At 49.6% G+C, this 23,305-nt stretch overlaps 1 protein-coding gene across 1 annotated transcript in view; it reads left to right on the top strand.

The window, feature by feature from the left end:
- Positions 1-1,843: 1,843 nt before the first annotated feature.
- The window catches only part of LOC119459652 (uncharacterized), a 39,684-nt gene continuing 18,222 nt past the window's right edge, over positions 1,844-23,305 (top strand). Inside the window, exons 1-3 of the mRNA XM_037721325.2 lie at positions 1,844-1,959; positions 22,222-22,364; positions 22,434-22,501. Coding sequence (XP_037577253.1) covers positions 1,846-1,959; positions 22,222-22,364; positions 22,434-22,501 — 325 coding nt within the window. The 5' untranslated portion in view covers positions 1,844-1,845. The remainder of the gene's footprint in view (positions 1,960-22,221; positions 22,365-22,433; positions 22,502-23,305) is intronic.

The raw sequence follows: 23,305 nt of genomic DNA, 5'->3' as shown, positions 1-23,305 counted from the left end.
GCAACACTTTTGAGGAACTCGTGGCTGCAACACTGATCGCCCGACCAGAAAGGCTCAATTCCACGGAGCAAGGCCGAACACTTCTCGTTCGATTAGGGTATCCACTCAGACCGGCACATTGTAACGACCAAACCGAACTCCTCCCACCGGACATACGAGCTCAGATCTCTGTGTTTCAATCCCTAAAAGCATGAGCGAGAAATACCACAGACAACGGCGCCTGCCACGGGCTAGGACATTCGAACGCAGGTTAGGTAGAAATCCGGAGATTTATTACACGGACACGTGTAAACAAGATAGCAAAACTTTCACTCTGGTAGCCACAAACGCTCAAACTACTATTTCCGCAACAGTCAGGACAGAGTCAGTGGCCACAGCAGAGGCTACCGCGGTGGCTCTGGCTATACGTGACGCTGAGAATAGAGCACGTTCTGCTTTAATACTAACCGACTCGCAGTCGGCATGCCGCCTTTTCATGGCAGGCACCCTGCCCAAACTCGCAATGAAAATCCTAGGAAGAAATCTCACGGAACACCACGCTATTACGTGGTGTCCGGCGCACGACGGAGTAACGGGTAACGAGAGGGCGGACCGCCTCGCTCCAGAATATAGCATCCGAGCGACGGAATGCACTCATAGAATCTCCGATCACAATAAAGGATATATTGGAGGCACAGAGACCAGGAAGGCAACGGTATAGCTTTCCAGACCCATCCTTGGATCCAGCGCAAATGCGGGACTGGCGCCGACTACAAACCCGTACATACCCACACCTACTCCAATACACCACATGCACCCCACCCGGTACCCCAACACTTGCCCTTGGTGCGGGGGGCGGCCATCTCTTGACCATATCACATGGTCGTGCCAGAATCGGCCACAAGAAATCCAATCACCCCTTTTGGGGCAAAACTCCAACAGTGGGCAGTGGGAGGTGTGGCTAGCCAGCACGGTGCGGCAGGACCAATTGGCCCTTCTCGACCAAGCCCGGCGTGCCGCTATCGCCAGTGGGGCCCTGGACTGAGGGACCCACTCACTGGACCTGGATGTATTTTTTCAAATAAAAGGTATACTACTACTTCCCGCCGCAATAGTGCTCGTCTTTCTTTATTTTTTAGGTTCTTTCATTCGGTGCCCACAGGTAACCAAATCATAATTCCAGCGCATTGTTTCTACCGCCATAAGCATCCCAATGCAGGGTATACACCGCGCGCCCATTCCACTACCTATCAGCGTTACCTTCAAAATGTGAACGCTACAAATGCTTTCCATGCTCTATATACCCCACCATTATTTTTTGGTGGCTCCGATGCCTACAGTGCCGAGCTGAAGTAAAATAAACGGCACTCATGTAATGAATTATAGGTGAGCTTATGAGAACTTTATGCAGCCAAAAGTATTCGGGATCTACATAACAATATGCTTGTCATAGCCAGGTAGTGGCTCTCGTAAAAGTAAAGCCGAGTGTCCAACAACCTAGCGGTAATTTATAAGAATTATCGCGCAATAAAAGCTGTTCAGTAGATTTTTTGCCTAAGCGAATGTAGTGACCACGAATTCCTGCATATTTCTTAAACGCACACGAAAGGTGTATTACAAGTTTGCAGCTTACGGAATTGCACATCTAACAGTTCGCAGTAAACAGATGATTTTTCCGCTAAGCCGCAAACAATAGGCGAAAGTTCGGTTTCACAGCAAAGGGTACGATCATCTTTCGCGACGCACCTGCGAAGTGCATTCACAATAGTGCTGTGTAATCGAAATACATATGGAAGCGTCTGCTCTGCGCGTGTGGTGCCTGGAGCCCTAAGAAAAATCTGAAATTTAATCTTCCATCGCAAAAGCATGGCGGAAAAGCAGCTGGTTGCTGTGCTTCTGTGGGTAGGCCTTGCGGGAATCTTAACAAGCGAAAATCTGGACATTGACGAGCTTTTCATTGACACTCCAGATATTAGGAAGGTAACCTACATTTTTTAATATATTGCCCGCTTTCGCTCACCTAGTGGAAAAAATGTGTTTCGGAATATTAAGGCGGATTCTCTAAACCGTTGTTCATGAATTGTGTATACGCAACAATTCACGAGGGAATTGCTTCTTTTGATAGTCTCGACTAGCTCTCTTGGTGTGGTCGTCCCCAATATAAAAGCCAATACAAATGTGGCAATCGTCCCGTCAAGCCTAACGTATCAGTGCGGCTTCGCTGAGTTTCTGCCTTCAAATTATAATAAAGAGCAGGGAACTGCTTGCAAAACCAGAAGTAGCGTTTTTGAATCACTGTAGCAAGCTTTCAGTTCTAGGTCGCCACCAGGTGTCGTCTGGAAGCTCAAAAATGATGGCTGCTTCCGGAAGCTATCCCGCAAGCCATGCAATCGGTATCATTATTCTTTACAGCTAGAAAGCAACCATTAATTTCTAGCTGTATACGTCCGTGTTTTGTTGTCATAGGGTTGTGTGATAGAATGCATACATTTCCCTCTTGTAATATGACGCTCCTTTGACACTTTCTTTTATAATATATATTACCTTTTCTTGACCACTTTTCATTGTCTTTCCCACAATTTGCCAAAAAAAAGAAAGAGCTCACGTGGTGCTAATTTCTATTTACGTTGAATGGTGTTCTGGTTTTGTCGCTAATATGTAAAATTCAAGAGCTTGCTCGTGGAATGATACGGTAAAACCCCTTGGAGCCGCTCACGAGCTGACAACGATGCAGTCAGTGGACTTTATCATTATTTTTTACTACCTGACCTTGCTATACACGCACACAAAGCACGAGGCAGTTATGCATTCTACGGAAATCATAGTTAGAATCTTGGAGGCAGTGCCACCGGGGATCCAGCTTTCTATGTTGTTCTCAGAAGCAAAAACGCAATAGCCTGGAGGGAGCACTGTGGGAGATCACTGTGGGAGTCACATGCCAACCCAGATCCCGGACCAAGTGATGATTCATAGCGTCCTTCGGTGCATTGCGGATACCAGTTAGTTACAAGCAGAAAGAAACCGCCATGCATAAAACTTCAGCAATAATTTGTGACATTGAAATTTAGAAGAGATGAATTGGGCTAGTTGGTGTGCATTAATTTTTTCTTGTGCTAAGTATAGTAGTACACCACAGGGATGAAACGGACACTGGATATGAAGCGGACACGAAGTGACACACGGGAGCGCAAACTACAAACAGGTTTATTGTCAGATCATTATACAGTAGTTAAAGCACACATCGCCTTATTGCGACTGCGTGAACTATGATTACAGCAGAAACACGCATTCGCAATACGGCGATGTGTGCTTTAAATACTGTATAATGATCTGACAATAAACCAGTTGGTAGTTTGCGCTCCCGTGTGTCACTTCGTGTCCGCTTCATATTCAGGGTCCGTTTCATCCCTGTAGTGTCCTACTATACTTAGCGCAAGAAAAAATGAAGGACATTGAAACGGGTCACATGCGTGAGCCTTCGGTTTACTGTGGATATCCAATTCAATATCATATTCATGAAAACCTCTTACCAAGAGTAACTTTACATGAAACGCTGGATAAATGATGTGCAAAAGCAGTGCGTATTGAGGCATCATTCGATATAAAACATAGTGAACTGTTTTGTGTGTTGTGGAATTTTGAACATTGCCCATTCCGCCATCTGTCGATCTTCACCGAAATGCGCAAAGCGTAAATGAAAAGGCAAGATCTTCATATAACTATATTTTTATAGTTTTTTTAATTTCAACAACTTTGATTTACCTATGCAAACAAGGTACGCTGTGCAAATATCATACATTTGTACTGCACCTAGTCATAACTTCCCTGCTTCATTATAGCACCGTTTTGATCAGAATACAAACATTGCTTTACCGCATCAGGCAATTTACGACCACGCGCCGTAATGGATGTTTACTAGAATAACATACATTGTCGATGCCGATAACTCAGTTGGTGAAATTGTGCCAATGTTGTAATATATTTTCTTGAAGATGCCAACCTGCAATTTATGCTTGCGCATTGCGGTAGTGTTTGACAGAGGGCAAGACAAATGCTAAAAATTCCTGGGCGCGTTTCTTCCCGCTAGCGCTTAAGTTTACCGTTTGCCTAGGAAGTACGCATTTAAGCATGTTTTCATGGGAAGCAGGGTGATCAATTATACATGTTTAGTTTTCATCATCTTGTGCTGTGTAGTAAATGGCTTCAAGTAGGCGAACCTAATTATTCTGTTTTATAATAAACATGTAAGCAGGCCGTTTCAAAACAATCGGGATGTTTCGTGATTTCCTTGATACCGTAATATGCAGCCTGTGACATATTGTAGAAGCCTTAATTTTAAATTAGGGGCTAAATGTGTGGTAATATGGCATGAACGTTCGCAAGCATTCGTTACAGCTACTCAAGTCTACATAAGTAGGTTGTCTTCTTCTATTTTTCGTTCCTTTGTTCTTAATCTTATATCGACACAAACAAGCCCAGCTTAGAGCGTTGTGTTATATGACAACACTCACGTCTTTCTATACACAAATATTAGGTTATTTTACATGAATAAACTTTTAATTACTATGTACCTGAAGATGGCCTGGTTTCGCGGTATTCTTTAGCGAAATAGAGATATACAATCACTATGGGTACACCCAAAAGGCAAAATTGCCAAAATAACAAACGCGCTCCATATTTGCTATGAATTGCTAATTGGTTGGTAAGAACTGCTAATTGGGAAGAACTGCTAATTGGTTAGACGTTATTATTTTAGTCAGACCTAAAGGATATGCTGTAGATAAATAGGAGTGTACCGCCAACCAACAGCAGCCCCAAGTTTTTAACCACAAATTAGCCTAATTTCTACACTTACCACAACTGTAATTGAACACTGTGACAGCGGCAGTGGTAGGGAATAAGCGACAAGAATTTGTAAGTTCGACACAGCGAACATTTTTCGATGGCTTTATTGTCAAATACAGGAGGACACTTTTAGGCTGGTTGGCTATAAGAGTAAAGGTGAGAAATTGTTCACTACACTCCGCCTAATGTCCTTTCCGCTCATACTTTTTAATGCGCCAGCGGAAAGTAAAAAAATGGGAATGATTTATAATACAAAGTTACATATCCTTCGGTTTGTTGTTGTTTCTTGTTTGAAAGAGCGAAGAAGCAGCCTCACCGGCAAAAAAACAGGTGGCTGACACAAGGTCGCCGCATGGCCGCCAAGCGAATAAGAATGGACAGATGGGAGAAATGCTCTAGGGTGAAGAACAAGCTCCTTTCCACTTCAATGCCTAGCTACATAACGGAAGAGTGCCGACGCATTGCCGTTAACAATGGAAACCTGCGTTACTCTCAGCAATATCTCTAAAAGGCTAACTTACCAGCGGAACATAGTGAAGGTTTAAAAAAATAAACATGGCTTTTCAAACGATATTCATTGCTTGAAAAATATTATTACTGTGCAAATACTGTTTTAGTATTATGTAGGTGCGTTAAGTTCTTGCGAATAAATGCAGGGTGAGAGGAAGTGGGAAGGCGATTTTAGAAGAGTAAATCACAAAGATAAATGTTTTTTATCTTTTGACTATACCAGAACACTGTTCACATTACAAACACAAGACAAAGACAAAAAATTACTTTTTTTAATGCGTAAGGGCGAGCGCAGTCTTTGGATCGCTTTTACTTTGTCTGTAAATGTTAATCAAAGTTTACATTTGTTAACAGCCTCTACACATTTCGTGTAATGAGCGTGCAGTTCAATGCCTTGTTCATGCCGCCACAGGCTACCCAGAATGCCCAGAATACAACCGCGATTACCTGGCACGCATACTCTACGAAGCTCAGGGACATATAACATTTGTCGATCGGTTATAACATATTACAAATGTTTTGTATAACGCTGCTTACGTTTCTAAGGGAGTCCCGGGTTTTATGCCGCTTGTAGACCCTGCTCCTTGCATCTCGCCTTCCATTCCCCGCACACTTCTCGCCTAGCGGCATTACTTCTATTAGGTCAAAGAGCCGTCTAATAAATAAACCGTTTATGCAATCAATCATTCAATATATTTATTTATGTACATACTGTAGTCTACAGGAAGATAAAACGCGTGGGGAAAATTTAATAGAAAGCAATAAAGTGACACATGACATTTGTACAGATAACGATACAGCACGACTTACATCACATAAAACTGAATGGCTCCGTGATGGACCACATTATGGCCTAACTATCACTGTAATAGTGACTACAGGGCACATTTAAAACCACTTTCAGACTAACTTGCGAAAACTTAATCAAGTGATGCATACCATTCTGTGATCGCGTACTGGGAAAAATGAAAATTTTAAGTATGTCTGTGCCTGCAAAACAAAGGAACAAGTTCTTAGTATGGAGGTGTAGGGATGCTTATGAAGTGAGAAGTTTGATGACGCCACTAAGCGTTTGCTTTTACCGTTTATGTATTTGCTTTTTGATATAGAACATTATTTCCCTTTTTGGCAATCGGACTATTGAATTGCTTATCAGCATGCCGGACAATAAATTTCATTTTTTATTTTTTTATTTGCTATGGTGTTTCCATATACTTATCGAAAAACATGACGTGATGCTGGAACGCTGACCTCGCGAAATTTGTGCCGGGATTCCGGGCAGAGGCCATAGAAGTATGATGCGCATAACCCGCGGCATCTCTCGTAAGCTAGCGATGTTGCAGACTGTTCAATGAGAAGGTTTACGAGCGCGATATTCTGCCGCGAAGTTTCTGAAACTGACCCCGGCCAGCCGGGGTCATGTGGTTGTGCGACTTTAACTGCTCCGTATGCTTTTGCATGCTTTTATTTAAGGTAAAAGCTCTGTGTCCCTGATTTGGCTTTTTAGTTCGCTGCGGATGAGTCTATGCGCAGTCGTTTTCCGGCCAGCAGAGCATTCTGCCGTGCGCGGAATGCTCCTCGGAATTTCGGTACTGGGGCTTGCGGGGGTTGGATTGGAGGCTGGCCCACAATCAACATTGCAATCTGTTTTTCTTGAGTGAACCAAGAACAACCTTCAAAAGTGTGGGCGTTTGGGTACTGCACTACAAAAAGCGCTGTGAGCTAAACTACATCTTATTGAGTTTTTCAAGCTCAGAGTTGCGTACCGAATAATGGGTTTAGAGTAAGCATTGTGTTTAACGTATAGGCCTCTTAAAGATCGACGGATCCCTTACAGAAGTGGAAATAGATGATACGCGAAGCTTTCTTTGATGTTTACGGACACGTTCTCATTTTTTACTGTGTTACTCCTATGTCCCAAAAAGTCATTTCTTTATTCTATTTTATTCCTATGTAGCTGAGAGATCATCATTTAATGCTCGGGTTGCTGGCACTTTTTTTACTTAACCTCTATCCCTGTAACTAACTTCTTCACTTGCATATAGCCTAATGATCCGCACTCAGTGCACGCTCTGGTCCCAGTTTTATTTTGCCTTCTTTATTGGTGGCCCATTGGGTTCACGTTTAATTATTTCTTCACAATCGTCTGCTTTTGATATCACCTTTACTTCTCGGCAACGAAATTCGTTATTATCTGCTGGCGACTTCTTCACTTTCTGCTGCTTCTTCTTCTTGTCCAGTCGGGCATCTACACAGTGGCCCGTACTGAAAAAGTGAGCATGATCAGAAATGTTCACATGCTCAGCGGACCATATTCAGTAAACAGTAAGACAACACCAGCCAGCATCCTGCACACACATCGTGGGGCGAAGAGGAAGATAAATAATACTTTAATACCGCGCCCGTGGTTGTGCCTTCAGCTACATGTCATTGTCGAATTCCGCTTTGCGATGCGAAAAATAGCACATGCGAGATTCTCCCTCCCTGCACCGCGACAATATATGGAGTGAATGCACAGCTACTGATCATAAAGCGTCTTTTGGAATGTGGTGTGGTAGCGCTACCTAAAACCGATGTTCTGTGCTTCCGCCGTACCCAGAGCTGTGTGGTCAAGTCTGCTTAAGAGCCGAACATATATGCTTCATGCCTCCGCAAAAACGCCACTGCTCTTATGAATACCATTAGGTTTTCTCCAGCGGGGCTACTGAATTTCTCACAAAGAAATTATTGTAATGAGGCGAGCCCAAGAAGAAAACACCTGACAGTGCACCTTTCGTTTTCAGCGAATCATCAATCGAGTGCTCAGAAAGTGTAGACAAACACATTGTTTCAATGATTCCTTTCAATAAATACGGTAATAAAATTTGTGTTTTGCTGTTGCCCTTCCTAATAGCGCTGTCCTCATATCCCAGTAACCTGGAGGTCCTGATTTCTTCATATACAAACAAATAGAACGTTTGTCTAAAACAACAGTCAGCCTATCTTAGAATGTAGTGTTAGGTCATGCGGCACCAAACAGCCAGTTGTTACTGCAGGCTTAAGGTGCATTCTGGACATTGTCAAATTCTGCAATGGCAGCATTTCGAGCCTATCAGAAAGGGCGTAGCAGCACTCTCAGCCAATCACATCTGAAAAGATGATGAATTCGACCAGATGGCGCAATTTATCAATATTCAGAAAAGCTCCCCCGGAGTCTGCTTTGGGCGTAACCTATCTGTTGCTGAGCAGCAGAGCTAATGCATTGATTGAACAGGCCGCAGCGTGCTCGCGTTACAGTGCGGCCATGACAACGTATCACGTATCACGTATCACCATGACGCAAGACATATCATGCAAAGATAAAGCGCTCTAATAAGTTGCAATCTTACCAAATGAATTATTGAAGCATCAACAGAAAATGCAATGCGGGAAAAGGCGAATGTGATGGGCTGAGTGCTCTCATGTGCCAATATTATTTCCCTTTTTGATCGCGCCTCTATCCCTCCCCTTCTCTTCAGCTCTCATTGGTTGGTTCGAAGTTTGGATACCATTCCGAATGTTGCGTTGACGGCTGCTGTGAAACCAGGTGACCACCATTCACAGTGTTAAATCTTCCAGGGTCATGCACAAAATTGCGGTGAAGATCTTTACAGTTCCACTCATTATGTGGGGAGCAAGCCTCTGTCGCGAAATGTGACAAGAAGTCACGCAGAACAATAGTATACTATTGTTCTGCGTGACTTCTTGTCACACATGAAGAGTAGTGTCTCAAAACTAGCGGTAGTTTCTGAGTTCATATTAGGAAGACATTCCACAGGACCACACATAAGTTAGTCCTTAAGGAAACCATCAACGCCATCCTAACCGGGGGGGGGCACCCCAGCATAGACTCTGACTAGATAGAGCGCCTCATGCTGCAAGTAATAACCCATATGCACGGACACCTTCAAGACACGGCTAGCTTTGCTACGGACGGGGCTCCAGTGTCGTCTGTGACACTTGTGTTACGACAACAGAGTGAATGATGAAACGTCCATGGGCCTACATCGCATGGGCCTACATCGCATATACATCGGTCGCTGCGTTTATATGAAAGAGCGAAGAAGCTACGTGAGAGATAAGAGGTCTGTTAGAAAAGTAGACGACCTTTGGCCAAAGAAAAAAAAAACTGTAATAACTTGAGCGTTGGAAACCTAATCACCCTCAAAGTAGTCTCCTTGGGTCTCCACCCACTTCTCCCAGCGGTGCTGCCATTGGTGGAAGCATTCCGAGAAGGCCTCTTTCGGAATGGAGTTTAGCTCAGCTGTCGTTGCAGCCATAATGTCCTCTCTTGTCTAAAATCTTGCTCCTTTCAATGGCCTTTTGATTTTGGGAAAGGGCCAGAAGTCGCAGGGGGCCATATCAGGAGAGTAAGGAGCCTATTGAACTACAGGAGTGTGGTTCTTTGCCAAAAAAGTCTGCATCAAGTGCGAGGAATGTGCAGGAGAATTGTCATGACGCATGCGCCAATTTCGTGTTCACCACAACCCCGACCTCTTGCGCCACAAAGCAACACGTAGGTGACGGAGGACATCCCTGTAGTACTCTTTGGTGATTGTTTGACCCTGTGGTGGGTACTCGCGGTGTACCACACCACGGTAGACAAAAAAAGCAGTCAGCACCACTTTGACGTTCGTGCGCACTTGGCGAGCCTTCTTTGTTCTTGGCGACGTGGAATGCTTCCGCTGTGACGACTGGGATTTGGTTTCCGGGTCGTACCCGTACACCCAAGACTCGTCACCAGTGACTATAGTGTTCATGAAGTCGGGGTCACTGTTTGTGGAATCCAGCATGTCCTGTGAGACTTCAACACGAAGTTGCTTTTGCTCCACCGTGAGCAGCTTCAGCACGAATGTCGCCTCAGCTCCCTTCATGGCCAAAGGTTCGGTCATAATGGAATGTGCGGAAAAAGTGCTGATGCCCACCTCTCCCGCAATTTCTCCGTTAGTCACACAACGTTCCCCACCACAGCGTCCACTTCAGCAATAACATGGTCATTTTGGCATGTTAATGGCCGACCGGAGCGTGGCTTGCTCTCCACCGATGAGCGGCCGTCTTTAAACCGGTTCTACCACTTAGTCTGTGTGCTGCTCATAGCATCGTCACCGAAAGCCGTCTGAGTCTTCCGAATAGTTTCCACTTGGCTGTCACCCAGTTTCTGGCAAAATTTGATGCAGTAACGCTGCTCCAGTCGCTCCGCCATTTTCCGTGCAATAAAAAAAACCGACGAGAGCACTGCGCATTACCTAGCTCAAACGCTGCGTCTAAGTGACGGACGGTATCGGCAGGCGGGAATAATTCGCACTTGCGCACGAAGGATCCAGGTCGGCTGATGCAAGTGCGCTTGTTTCATATCCATCAGGTGATCGCAAAAAAATAAGGTGGGATACTTTTCTAACAGACCTCGTATGTCACTTGCGACGTCGTTAGAGAATCAACACTCATATCTGGCAAAGATGTTAGGGATTAGCTCGCTGATGTTTCTAATATTTCATAAAAACAGGTCGAACTGAACATCTATACCCAAATGCAGCTGCAAAGCGCGAACTTACCAGTCTTCGTGGGAGAGATGACTCGCCAACAATAATACAGGAGAGGAACGGACATTTCATTTCGTGATGCCGATTGTGAATGCAGATCTGTTCGCTCGACCACTGCAAAAAAGTTCCAGATATTCGCAGAATATTTTACCGAGCCCTCAATGACCGAGATAACGCTGAAAATGTACGCCAGGGGATGCCTGATTCTTCCCCGACGACTGCGAAATATTTCTCTGCACTTTTTATCGTTCAGCTTCTTGGGGTAGGTGAGCGTCATGTATGTCTTGTAGGATACAACCACATAAATCCAACAGACAACGAAGCCAAGGAAAGCATCGCGGAAATTAAGTGTAGTTGAAATAGGAATGTAGAAAATAATCAATAAAAGGCAAATTAAAGTGGACGACAAGATAACTTGTCGCCGGCGGGAGCCTAACACGCAACCTCCGCATTACGCGTGCGTTGCACAACCAATTGTGCTACGGCGACGGCCATCAATTCGTCCACTAACTTGGGTATTTATATTTACTAGATCTAGCCCTAGGAGTGTTATCCAGCGCCACTCAGAACCATGGTGGGCGGATGTGGAACATCCTTTTTAGCCCGATGGCGTCACGATACACGTGATCTTGGGAGAGCAGGCACGTGGATAATAAACCCTCCCATGCTACCTAATGACATAAAGGCTGCCAGATTCGAGACCCTCGTAATGAAATACGAAAGAAGAATTGGAACCGAGGGGCTCGATTTTTATCGAATCGTAACGTAATTTTTATCGTAATCGTAATTTTTATCAATATATATTGTAACGACAGCGCAGAACTTGCATTTTGGTGGCTGATCATCATTGCGTGCATTTAGGAAGTTAGACATCGAACGCAGGAAGGTGTTGCAATTGTTTAGTGTGCCATGCTTGCGATGAAAAAATGCCATCGCACTGGGTGTGTTTTGCGCTGACCGCTGACCGTGTTTGCGACACTGCGGCTCCGATACATCACCGATGAAAGAGCAGCCATCTCAAACGACCGCTACGATACTTTGTCGTTGGAAAACACTACGCACTGCTCAGGATCGTCGTCCACCACAGCGCATCGACAACCTTGCAAGTAGCTACAGTGACGTGCCGATAATCATTTGCTGTGCGCTACGTCGCCACAATGCAGGCAATCAACCGTGTTGTGGGGCCATCATAGCCCAGGAAGATATATGCATAAGCCAGCGAAAGTCGACGCTTTTTTTTTTCTGATAGTGGTGCTCAGTACATCAACGATGACAGTTCCCTGTGCGTGTTTTATTTCGGCGGTCAAGATTGTTGATGCCTCTGTTCCGCACCACGTTGCTATTGCCGAAAAATATGTTGGGCGTGGCCTAACCGCGATGTGCGCGCACAAGAGTTACATGGCTCGCGTGGAGCGCGACCTATGGTTTTGATTGACAGGCGAACAAGTGCCAAACTCGTACATCGCAACATCCCTCTCGAATTAAACTCGTGAATATGGCGGCGGCAGCCTGTGTCATCGCATCCAGTGGCAGTAAGCGTCAATATGACCGTCTGGACCCCTTCACTTGCATGACCGACGTAGAGTTTAAGCGTCATTTTTGCCTTTCCAAAACGTCAGTGCGCTGGCTGTGTGACGAGTTAGGCGAAGGCCCTCGTCTGCAGAGACAGCGTGGCGGGCAAATTATGCTTTCCAAACGCACAGTGGTGTGACTAGGCTTCGGAGGAAAAGTTCGTGCGATCACTTCAGCTCCCTGCGGCTTCAAGCGCTGTTCGTCCTCTGTGCCCCAGCCTCAGGCCAGGTCCGGCGTCGTCATCGGAGTACTGGGGAACCTGCGAGGACCTGGCGTTCAACCCGGACCAACCAACCTGCGAAGGGGAAGTGGTTACATTATATAGGAAGACTCAGATTGGACGCCTGGCTGCCTTTCGGTGCAACAGGTGCCGAAAGTAGTTTTCGCAGTTACACGGTACCGCTGCACTGCACGGGCAGAGAGGCGAAGGAAGTTACTTAGCCAACACGGACCGGCTCGGCCGTCCGAACGACCACCTCTCCAGCCGGCAAATGATTTGGCTCATGTACTGCGTGAACAAAAGAGTAGACATATGGCTGTCGAGGGAGATTACCAGCTACTTGTTTCCTCTATCGGAGCATGCCATCGCAAACTGGCGGAACTGCCCCGTGAGGTCGCGAGAGACGAGCTGCTGGCGTGACCTCTTCTCGGTGGCCCCGGGAAGAAAGCGCAAATTGACGAAAGCCTTCTTCGCAGCGAGGAAAAGTACAATCGAGGCCACCTAATGACGGGTGACAACGTTCCGCCGAGCCACCAAAATTACTGCGGTGTTATAGATGGTGGCCCATGGGTCTTCGACATGGTCACGCGACCAGAGGAGTGCTGCGACTTTTGAATGTCGACCAACGAAAGGCGGCGACACTAGGCCCCATTATTGCAGCCAATGTTCAACTCAGGACCAATATTCATAGTAACGAATTGGCTGCATACAACGGTATCCCAACTCTAGTGGAGGCTAACGGGGCTATATATATGCCTGCATTGGTAGACAGTCAACCACAGCGTGAACTTTGTGGACCCCATCACGGGCATTCACAGGCAAAGAATAGAAAATTATTGTAAAAAAAGGTAAGCGCCACCTCGTCAGCGATGGGTACAAGGTATCTGCATCGATGTTGGAGTCCCACCTGGGATGGATGTGGTGGCAGTCAGCGGCCACGTACGCTGCGAAGACCCTTTCTTGCGTTTGTTAAAAGCCACTGATCGCTCGGGCTAACCAGTATAAAGACTCTTTTCTGCGGTTTTTAGAAGTCATCGCTCGGCGCTAGCCAGTATGAAGGTGCATCACAAATAAACGAAAATAAAGCGTAGTTTCCTGATGCTTGTATGAGTGTTTTCCGGCATTCCTGAGTGCTTACACGGTAAGCGCGCGGCAAACCATTTCTGCGCTAGCCGACGCTCACTTCCTCTCGCAGCCTTACTTTAGCGCTAGCATCGAGTGATCTGTAGAAAACCCAGTGTGAAAACCAGGCGCACACCAATCTGTGCTCGGAAATGGGAGCGCAAGCATGTAGCGAGCTGCGCCAATCCAATCCGGAGGAAATAAAAGGACAAGCGTCCCCTCGTGGTATAACGCGAAACGTATTCAACTACAAATTAGTCTAATACACATTCAGTGTACATCTTATAAAGATTAAAATGCTTAGAACCGACGTTAATGTGACTAATATTATTGAACTAATTGCATTGATCTTATAACTTGCTTTTGCCTGTAATGCACTCGGCGGAGCGACAAACAAGTGACAGAAGGCACGACCAAGCACCGACCGTATGATCACGTGAGCCCCAGTTTGTCGACCACCCATATGGCAACGCCCAAGGGATGATAGCCACCCAGAGTGAATCTAGAAACACCAATGAAACTGGAGGCGTGCCTACGAACAAACGTTGTCTTGTTACCATTAGTTCTTTCATCTTGGGTCGTCGCCAGAGCTCGTGATGATCCCGAATTTCGCCAAACTCAGCGCATCCTTCGTAGCACCCCTGCATAAAGACTTCGTGCACGGTGTAACCAATTAAAAAGCTGAGAAACGCTTGTTTTCATTACACGTCAAAATGTAAATATCAGGCTGACTTGAGCAGAGGGTTTCGAAATCATGACTGCGTAACGTGGTTGTCGTAAATTCTTGTTACATCTAGCTCCCTATCGTGGCCAGAAATTTGGTTTTGGCTTCACATACACTTTCTTTTTTCAATTTCTGGTCTTCTTGGGCTTTACTGTAGCTTGATATTTACCGGTAAACAAATAAATCAGTGAGAAATACATCAGAAGTTAGAAGAAAAAAAATACTCCATCTCCCGCTAAAGGGAACCATGTGTGGATGCGAAGCAGCGGGGGGATGGTTAGCTTGAGCGGGAGATGGTTTCGCGGCAGCGGCCCGAGCGCTCATCGCGGCGCTGCACAGGAGAGAGAATGAGGCGCGCGCGCTCCATCATTTTTATTCCGCGGAACTACGTGGCGCCCCCAGTGGCTAATATTAGCTTGAGCGGGAGATGGTTTCGCGGCAGCGGCACGTGCGATCATCGCGGTGGGAAGGGGGGGGGGGGGGTGGGCGACGCGGGCGTTCGGCGGCGACGGACGCACTTCGCCTCAGCTCCGCTGATGCCCCTTGGGTACTGCGGTCCATCACCACAGATCCCCATAAGCGTAAGCTTGGTACCATCGTCTTCTGCGAGCCCAGGGCTCCATTTGGACCCCACTTTCGTCGCGGTGGGACCATTTTTCGCCAATTCCGAGCCCTTTGAAGATTCTCCCAGCGTTCGGGGGCGCGTAGCCTAACAGCTGCGTCGCGCCGACGGGCCTCGCCGGGCTTGTTCCTCAGCGATGGAGGCTTCAACCACGGTTACGGGCTAGGATCCCGCCTCGCATCGTGTGGTTACCATAGATGTCACACCGGCGGACCAGGATGTCCCTACCGAACATGAGTATCTTGAAGATATGATCCAACTTTGGCAACGCAAGCAACGCAAGTCCCCTCCCAAGACGCCCAAGCTCAAGGGGACGCCGGCTGCCTCGCAACCGGCGGTTGCGGGGCAGCCGCCGGTTGGGAGGTGCGAGGTGCGGTTGGGAGACGAGTTGGGAGGTGCTCCCAACTCGTCTCCTCCTCAGGCGCCACGTAAGCCTTCTTGGCGGCCGCGATACACGCCCCGCATAGGACGTGACGACCTCATAGTTGTGCTCAAACCGCGTGCCTCATTTGACCTCAAGACGGTGCTCCCATCGGAAAGCGCTGGTGACGCGGTGCGTGCCTTTCTGGAGGAATGCTTGGCTGCCGACCTCCATGTGTGGCCAGTGTGTGACCAAAATGTGCTGGTGTGCGGCCTCACCTCGATCCCTATTGCTCAACGATTCCTTGGTGACATTATGCTACCCGTAGGGGACCAGCAGCTCCCGTTTCGGGGCCACGCCATGGCGTCTGGGGACATCTGCCACGGCGTCATCAACATCGACCCGGCTGCATCGTTCTCGAGCATCAAGCCGAATCTGGAGTGGCCGAAAGGCACTATCCTAGCGGCCCGCAAACTCGGGGACCCCAACGTGGCGGTTGTGACCTTCGAGGGCCCGAAGGTCCCCCCTTTCATCTTCTACCGTAGCCAGGTGGCCTACGTCCGCCTCTATAAGAAGACCGTTCCTGTATGTTCTTGCTGCGGCACCATTGGCCACAGGGCCACGGCTTGCCCCAGCCCCAAACCGGGCTTCTGCTCCCGCTGCGGCTCCCAGGTGCCTACCACGCCTGAGGGCCTTGCTCAACATGATTGCCAAGCCCGCTGCATCATGTGCACCGGGCCACACGAAACCGGGGCACGGGGCTGCCCCGGCAAGTACCGTAAGCCTATCAAGCCCTCCCAGCCGGTCTCCTCACACCCGTCCTCGCCACCACCTCGTACTCCACATCAAGGCCATGCGCCCTTTACTCAACCCAAGTCTGGCTCACGGTCCAAGGCCCCGCCACCGGCTACTCCGGAACACTTCCCGCTACTCGCGGCTCCACCTCAGGTGAGCAGCTGGGCAGAGGTTGCCTCCAAGCCTCTCCCCTCCGTTCCCTCCGCTGCCCCCACCCCGCTTGAACTTACTCTCCAGCGGCAGAACTCCGAGCTTCAGCTACAGATCGCTGCTCTGGCCAAGCAACTCGAGTCCCTTCGCTCACAACTCCTTCCCCCCCCAACCCAAGTCGGCCCTTCCACTTGCCTCAGTAACCGTTTCCCCCCATCTCAACCCCAGTTCTTCTCCCCTTGGGCCTCCCTCCCAGGAGTGCCCGCAAACTCGGGCAGTCGCCGCCGCAGTCTCGCAAGATTCCTCCTCGCCCCTTCTCTCAATTCAGGTCCCCCTGGATGATCTTTCTCCGATCGATACTACTCTTCCCATTCAAGACCGTCTCACGTGTCTCGAACAACGCAGCCTTACCATGGAGCGTGCCCTACAAGCCCTACCCGATTCTTCCAACGCATCGGAGAGACCATCGTGCGAAAAATTACGGCTTAGGTTCTCAAGGCCATCCAGATATGGGCTTGCTCTCAATTCAGGTTCAAAAAGTCGCGCTCGCGCTCGGCGTCTCCCAACGCCACCCCGCGCCGCCGCAAACTCGCTGGGACCTCTAACACCCCCTTCAACCCGGTACTCATTCCTCCCTCTCCGGCTCCTCCAGTACCGGACCCGGTCATGGTGCCGGCGCCCTTGGAGGACGACCCCTAAGTCGTCTCTTTAACTATCGCGGTGCCCTCCTCCAGCCCCTCGCCTTCGTCATAATTCCAGCTCATCCAGTGGAACTGTCGCGGTTTCGGGAATAGGCAGAAGCGCTCTCACCTACTCCTCTTCATTCAATCCCGGGGCTCTCTGCCGGCCGTCCTGGCTCTCCAGGAGGCTGGTCTCAATCCTTCTCTTTCTAGCTACTGTTCTTACTCAGGGGGCCCGACGACCAGTATCCTCGTCCACAAATCTTATACAGCGGTGCAAGTCGATCTCGATCTCACCCTCCCACACGATTACTCCATGGTTACGGTGCTCCCATCGCGGCGCCGTGACCCCCCAATTCATGTTCTTAATGTCTATTGCCCTCCTGATCTTCCGCGCGTCACCTTCTCGGAACTCTTTTATCGCGCGCTTAACACCGCTGCTCGTGACCCCCTGGTCATTGTTGGGGACTTCAACGCCCCCAGTCTGCACTGCGGCTACCACTATGACAAGGCACGGGGCCGTAAGCTCAAGGAGCTTATCTCCACGCTCGGTCTCACGTTGTTCACGGACCCGGCTTGTCCCACGCGGGGGGGGGGGGGGGGGCAACTCGGTTACTCGCGACACCTGTCCGGACCTCTCTCTCACCAAACATATCCGGGACGCTACTTGGGAGAACCTCGAGGAGTCTCTTGGTAGCGACCACTGTCTGCTGCGAATCGCCTTCTCCACGCGGATAGTGCGCAAAACATGGGGTACGGCCCGCCTCACGGACTGGCCTGCTTTTCGAACCCAGCCTTTCCTTCCCTTGTCCTCCCCCGACGGGTACTCTGCCAGGGCCGCCCATGCCCTCTCGACTCAACGCTCTCACACCCGTGTCATACAGACAACTCAGGCTGCTCCCGCCATGGACCCGCACCTTCTCCACCTTTGGGACGTTCTCCGCGGCCTCTTGCGCCGCTGGCGTCGCCACAAGCTAAATCGCAAGCTCAAAGCATGCATTGATGCCCTCACAGAGGAAGCGGCTGCTTATGCTGCCCACCTCAGTGATACAAACTGGGTCGAAACCTGCGCGAAGGCCGCAGGTCAGATGGGTTCCAGGGGGACGTGGCGCCTCTTTCGGAGCCTTCTGGATCCCTCTTCCACGCGAGGGGAAACACAACGACAACTGCGCCGCGCTCTGCACGGGTTCCCTGGCACCTCGGCTCAGCTCGCGGACAAGCTGCGCGACCGGTACCTCTGTCGCACGGTGGACCTCGTTGGGCCGGAGTATCAGTACTCTGGCTGTCCCAACCCTGAGCTTGATGCTCCCTTCACGCTGCCTGACCTTCAGGCGGTATTGGCCAAAATGAGACGGGGTACGGCCCCGGGTTGCGACGGCATCACGGTCACCCTGCTGGTTAACCTTCCCGACTCGGCCTATCTCAACCTTCCTCACCTCATGAATTCTGTCTGGGATGGGTTCCCCCTCCTCACAGAATGGACCACCTCTCTCGTTACATTTATAGCCAAACCTGGCAACCCCGTTCACATCGAGGCCCTCCGTCCCATTTCTCTCACCTCTTGTGTAGGGAAACTCATGGAAGCGATGGTTAGGGATCGCCTTTCCGCCTACCTGGAGCGGGAGGGGACCTTCGCGGACACAATGTACGGCTTCCACCCGCATCTGTCCGCGCCAGACGTCCTCCTCCAGCTTCACCGCGACATTATTGATCCTACTACTATGCGCCACAATGACAAAGCCATTCTTGCGCTCGACCTGCGCGGCGCATTTGACAGCGTGACACATAGTAGTATCCTCGCCAATCTCAACACGACACATCGCGGCTCGAGAGCGTTCACATACATCCGCGCTTTCCTTTCTCAGCGCTCTGCTTTCATCCGCGTCGATGACTCTGAACACGGGATGTAACCCATGGGCACGCGGGGCACACCTCATGGAGCGCTTCTCTCTCCGCTCCTCTTTAATCTGGCCATGCTACGCCTTCCTGCTCTTGTGGCCCAGGTGGAGGGTATCCAACACGCACTGTACGCCGATGACATCACCGTCTGGACTAATTCTGGCAACCCCGCTCAAATCGAGCAGCGTCTTCAACAAGCTGCTTCTGTAGTGGACACTTACGCCACCTCTTGAGGCTTGGAGTGCGCCCTGCAGAAATCGGCACTTCTTTCTCTTTCCTCTTTACCCCCACCCCGGCCCTCCTTGCCCTCGGGTCCCATCCCCGTGGTCCCCGAGCTCCGTGTTCTGGGACTTTTTATCTCGTCCTCTCTCAACTCGGGCTCTACCCTTACCTGCCTCCGCCGTACAGGGGAGCAGGTGAGCCGCATGATCCGTCGGGTGTCTACGAAACGTGGTGGTCTGCGAGGGCGGGATGCCCTTCGTTTGGCCCAAGCGTTCGTCATCAGTTGGATCATGTACGCGGCCCCCTACCTCCGTCTCGGTCGTCACCACGAGGCCCAGCTGGATGCCGTCATCCGGTCTGTGCATAAGCGTGCGCTGGACCTCCCGGTTTCCACTTCCAACCGTCCTTTTGCGGCTTTGGAGGTGCACAACTCCTACTCGGAGCTTCGGGAGGCTCACCTCGTTAACCAACTTGGTCGCCTGTCTCAGACGTCTCCTGGGCGCCGTCTTCTTGCGCGCCTCGCTCTTCAACCTATTCTTCCTCCGGCGCCCCCCGATCGGATTCCCGACTCTTGGCGCCAGAAACTCTCGGGTTGCCCGTTGTCACGAATTTCGGTAGACTAAAAACAGAAATGGACGTATCATACGCTTAAAGCAAACATTTATGATTGCAAAAAACAAACGGCAAAAACAACAGCACGAAAGAAACAATTTACAGCACGAGTTCATTCTATAAGTTCCCCAAAGTCCTCAGCTACCTTGAATTGATAAGTCCAAAATATTTACATGGCGTCCCTAGAAGTGGCCACGTCACCTCGTCGTCGCGGCTTCCGACGACACGTCGTTGGGTCCGCCAATTCGTCGTCGACTCGATGTCGCTGTGTCTGACGTTTGGTCCACGGTTGGCCTGGTTCGGGGGGTCAGGATGGTGGGATGACCGAGGCGCCTGGATCGCCCGGTCAACTCCACTAGCCTGCGAATCGTAGCCGCAGGGAATCCGGGAAGCGATGCCGTCAGCCTGTAGCTGCGGCTTCCGGTGGGGCGTTCGCTCAGCTCACGGGTCGTGGCCGCGGCAGCTGAAGAACAGTTTCCATTCAGTTGCCGCCGTTTCCGCGATCCACCCGTCCTTTCCGGCCTCCAGCTCCTTCTGCCCCTCGTCGTCCCAGAGCGTAGCTGTGCTGCTCTCTTCGGCTACGTTCCTGTTCTCCCGTTGGCCACGTAGCTGCGCGCGCACTTTTGCGCTTCTGCTTTCATATTGCATTCTCATTCGGACGCTCTTATTTTCGAACTTCTTTCTTCTTTATTTCTGTCACCAACTCTTCGTGTCTTCTTGTTCTCTTCTTATCTTCTGCTTTTTCTTCTTTCTTTCTTCCTTTATTGGCTCATGACACCCCTCTCCCTCGTAATATAGACACTGTCTCCCACCCTGGTCGTCGGGCCGCTCGTGTTCGCGCCCTTACATCCCAACACGGATCTCGCCCCGCTGTCTTCTATGTGGATGTCGCGGGTCCTTCCCCCTCTGGCTACTTTTCGGTTGCCGTGATCCACGAGGGAAACACGATTGATGGCCTCTCCTTTCGGGCCTCTACTTCAACTCAGGCGCAGGAGGTGGCCATTGCCTTGGCGGCCTCCCACCCCAACGCAACGGTCATCATCTCGGACTCGCGCTCTGCCTGCTCCCGATACCTTGCCGGTTCCGTCTCGCCCCTCGCGGCTCACCTACTCCGGGCCGCCTCCTGGCGTTTCGTACCTCACCCCGTCCGACTTGTCTGGTCTCCGGGTCACGAGGGGCTTCCTGGTAACGAGGCCGCCGATGCGGCCGCCCGCGCGCTTCTTCCCCGGGCCGTTACCCCTTCTCCCCCCTCGCCTGATCCTGCAACCCAGTTGCTCACATCTTTTCAAGAAATCTTGGGGCCTATTACCGCGATGGTCGCCGGCTTTTTCCGGCCCCGGTCCGGGGTTTGTCTGAGGCCGATGAGCGGACCCTGCGCCGCTTACAGACCAAAACCCTGCTGTGTCCTGCCGTGGCTCGCCATTTTCTGCCTAATATAAGTGGGCACTGTCGCCATTGTTGGGTACTGGCCGACACCTACCACATGGTTGCAGCTTGCCCCTCTTTCTCTTTTCCTCTCTCCACCCCCTTTTCCCATTCCTACACGAGAGGCCTGGGAGGTGACCCTACTCAGCTGCTCTACCTTGTGTGCCCAGCGCGCCCTGGTGGCGCGTGCCCAAGCGGCGGCCATCTCCAATGGAATCCCGGACAAGGGAGTCCACTTAGGTGTCCCCCCTTCGGGGGTCAACTCTTGTATTTTCCAAAAATAAATGTTTTCACCACCACCACCCATCGCGGCGCTGCACAGGAGAGAGAATGAGGCGCTCGCGATCCGCCATTTTCATACCGTGGAACTACCGTGGCGCCACCAGCGGAACATGCAGCTGTCGCACCACCTGTCGAGCACGCCGCTCCGGATTCCTAGAGAAGAGAAAGAGAGGAAGCGTAGGAGAGGAGATAGAGGGGGAGGGGACGCGCATGCGCTGTGGGGGTGTGGGATGCGGGCGCAGCTCCTTCCAGGATTCCTAGAGGAGAGAAAGGGGGGAGCGAAGGAGACGAGAGACAGGGGGAGGGGACGAGCATGTGCGGTGGGGATGTGGGACGCGGGAGGGACAGACAGAGCCGCCAGCAAGAAATGATTCGCATTTAAAAAATAGTTAAAACACTTTATAAAACGAATCACCATGCCTGCAAATAAAAACTGGGGAATTCATTGCCAAACAAAAATTTTCGCTTCAGTGCCTGTAGCTGCAGATGTGTCGCATTGGTGTTAACGACAAAGACAAATACAATTGTGCGAACTAGAGGCAGTGCACGGTAAATGTCGATAATTTCGTTCTTTCAAGCTCCGTAGTGGCATTTTTTAACATAAGGTGAGTCACCAATAATCGCGTATTTCACCGTGTTCCAGTTTGTGGCTACGAAAGAGCCTTTGTGGACGTACAACGTGACCGGAAGAAGCCATGTGCAGTGCAAAGTAGACGTTATGATAAACAAGACCGACACGTCCATATTCTTCACAAGACTATTTTACTACGGCCCGCGGAAGCAGAAGTAAGACAAACACGCAGATTCTATACATGTGAAAGAAAGAAAGCAAAAGTTTCCTTTTCTTGTTTACAGGCTTTCTCTGGTCCTCGAGGGACAGTTCAATGTAATTTATCCAGAACATATGCTCATCCGGCGAAAAGGTATGCCCAGGAACCTGATTTCTTTCAGGTACCTCATATGAGCATGCCTTTCAGTTGATGTCTTGTACTGTGGTGAACAATATTAGCATAAAAATAATGGGCCACAGTGAGCCACAGCCTTTGGTACGGCACCTTTGCACTCAGTGAAGAGGTTAGTTTATTGACTGTGAGGCGGTTTAGATAGATTTAACTTGAAGACCAGGTGCGGAGTTTTGACGCATGTTCTTCCGGGCTACATCCGGTAAATTCGATGCCCTCTGCGAACAGAAACTGCGAATGTCAATAACGGCCTCCTCTTATAGCCTTGAACAACTAAGAGGTTCTTGTGACAGCTTTTTCACAGCTCTTGTGACAGACTGTTCTGACAATCACTTAGGCAAGCATAATTAAGTTATCAAGAGGCTAAGAAATAAGATTTATGATAGGTATACATCAGATATACAGTAGAAGTGTTTCTGTGGCAAGATATATGTACGGACATCTTGATAATATCAAGTACACGAGGCTACAAAAGTTACAAATATGTATAAAATGTTTGAAGGTAAAGAAATTGGTCAACTGATAACTAGACATAGCAACTCATATATTAGGAACTGAAACTTTTCTTGAAGCTTTTCTTCTTAATGCATTTTTCTGGGGTGTTATGCATGAAATCCCATGTTTAGAAAATTTCTGGATCTTCACAAGCTCTGGCGACGCCCTTAGAGTAATGAGCTAATGATATCACGACATAAAATTCTACCCTCTGAACGCCTCCAGTATCACTGGCGTATTTAGATTCACGGTTGCGTTATCACCACTAAG

This window comes from Dermacentor silvarum, chromosome 7 (genome assembly GCF_013339745.2).
Source record: "Dermacentor silvarum isolate Dsil-2018 chromosome 7, BIME_Dsil_1.4, whole genome shotgun sequence".
Lineage (NCBI taxonomy): Eukaryota > Metazoa > Arthropoda > Arachnida > Ixodida > Ixodidae > Dermacentor > Dermacentor silvarum.
This window is presented reverse-complemented; position numbering and strand designations above follow the sequence as displayed.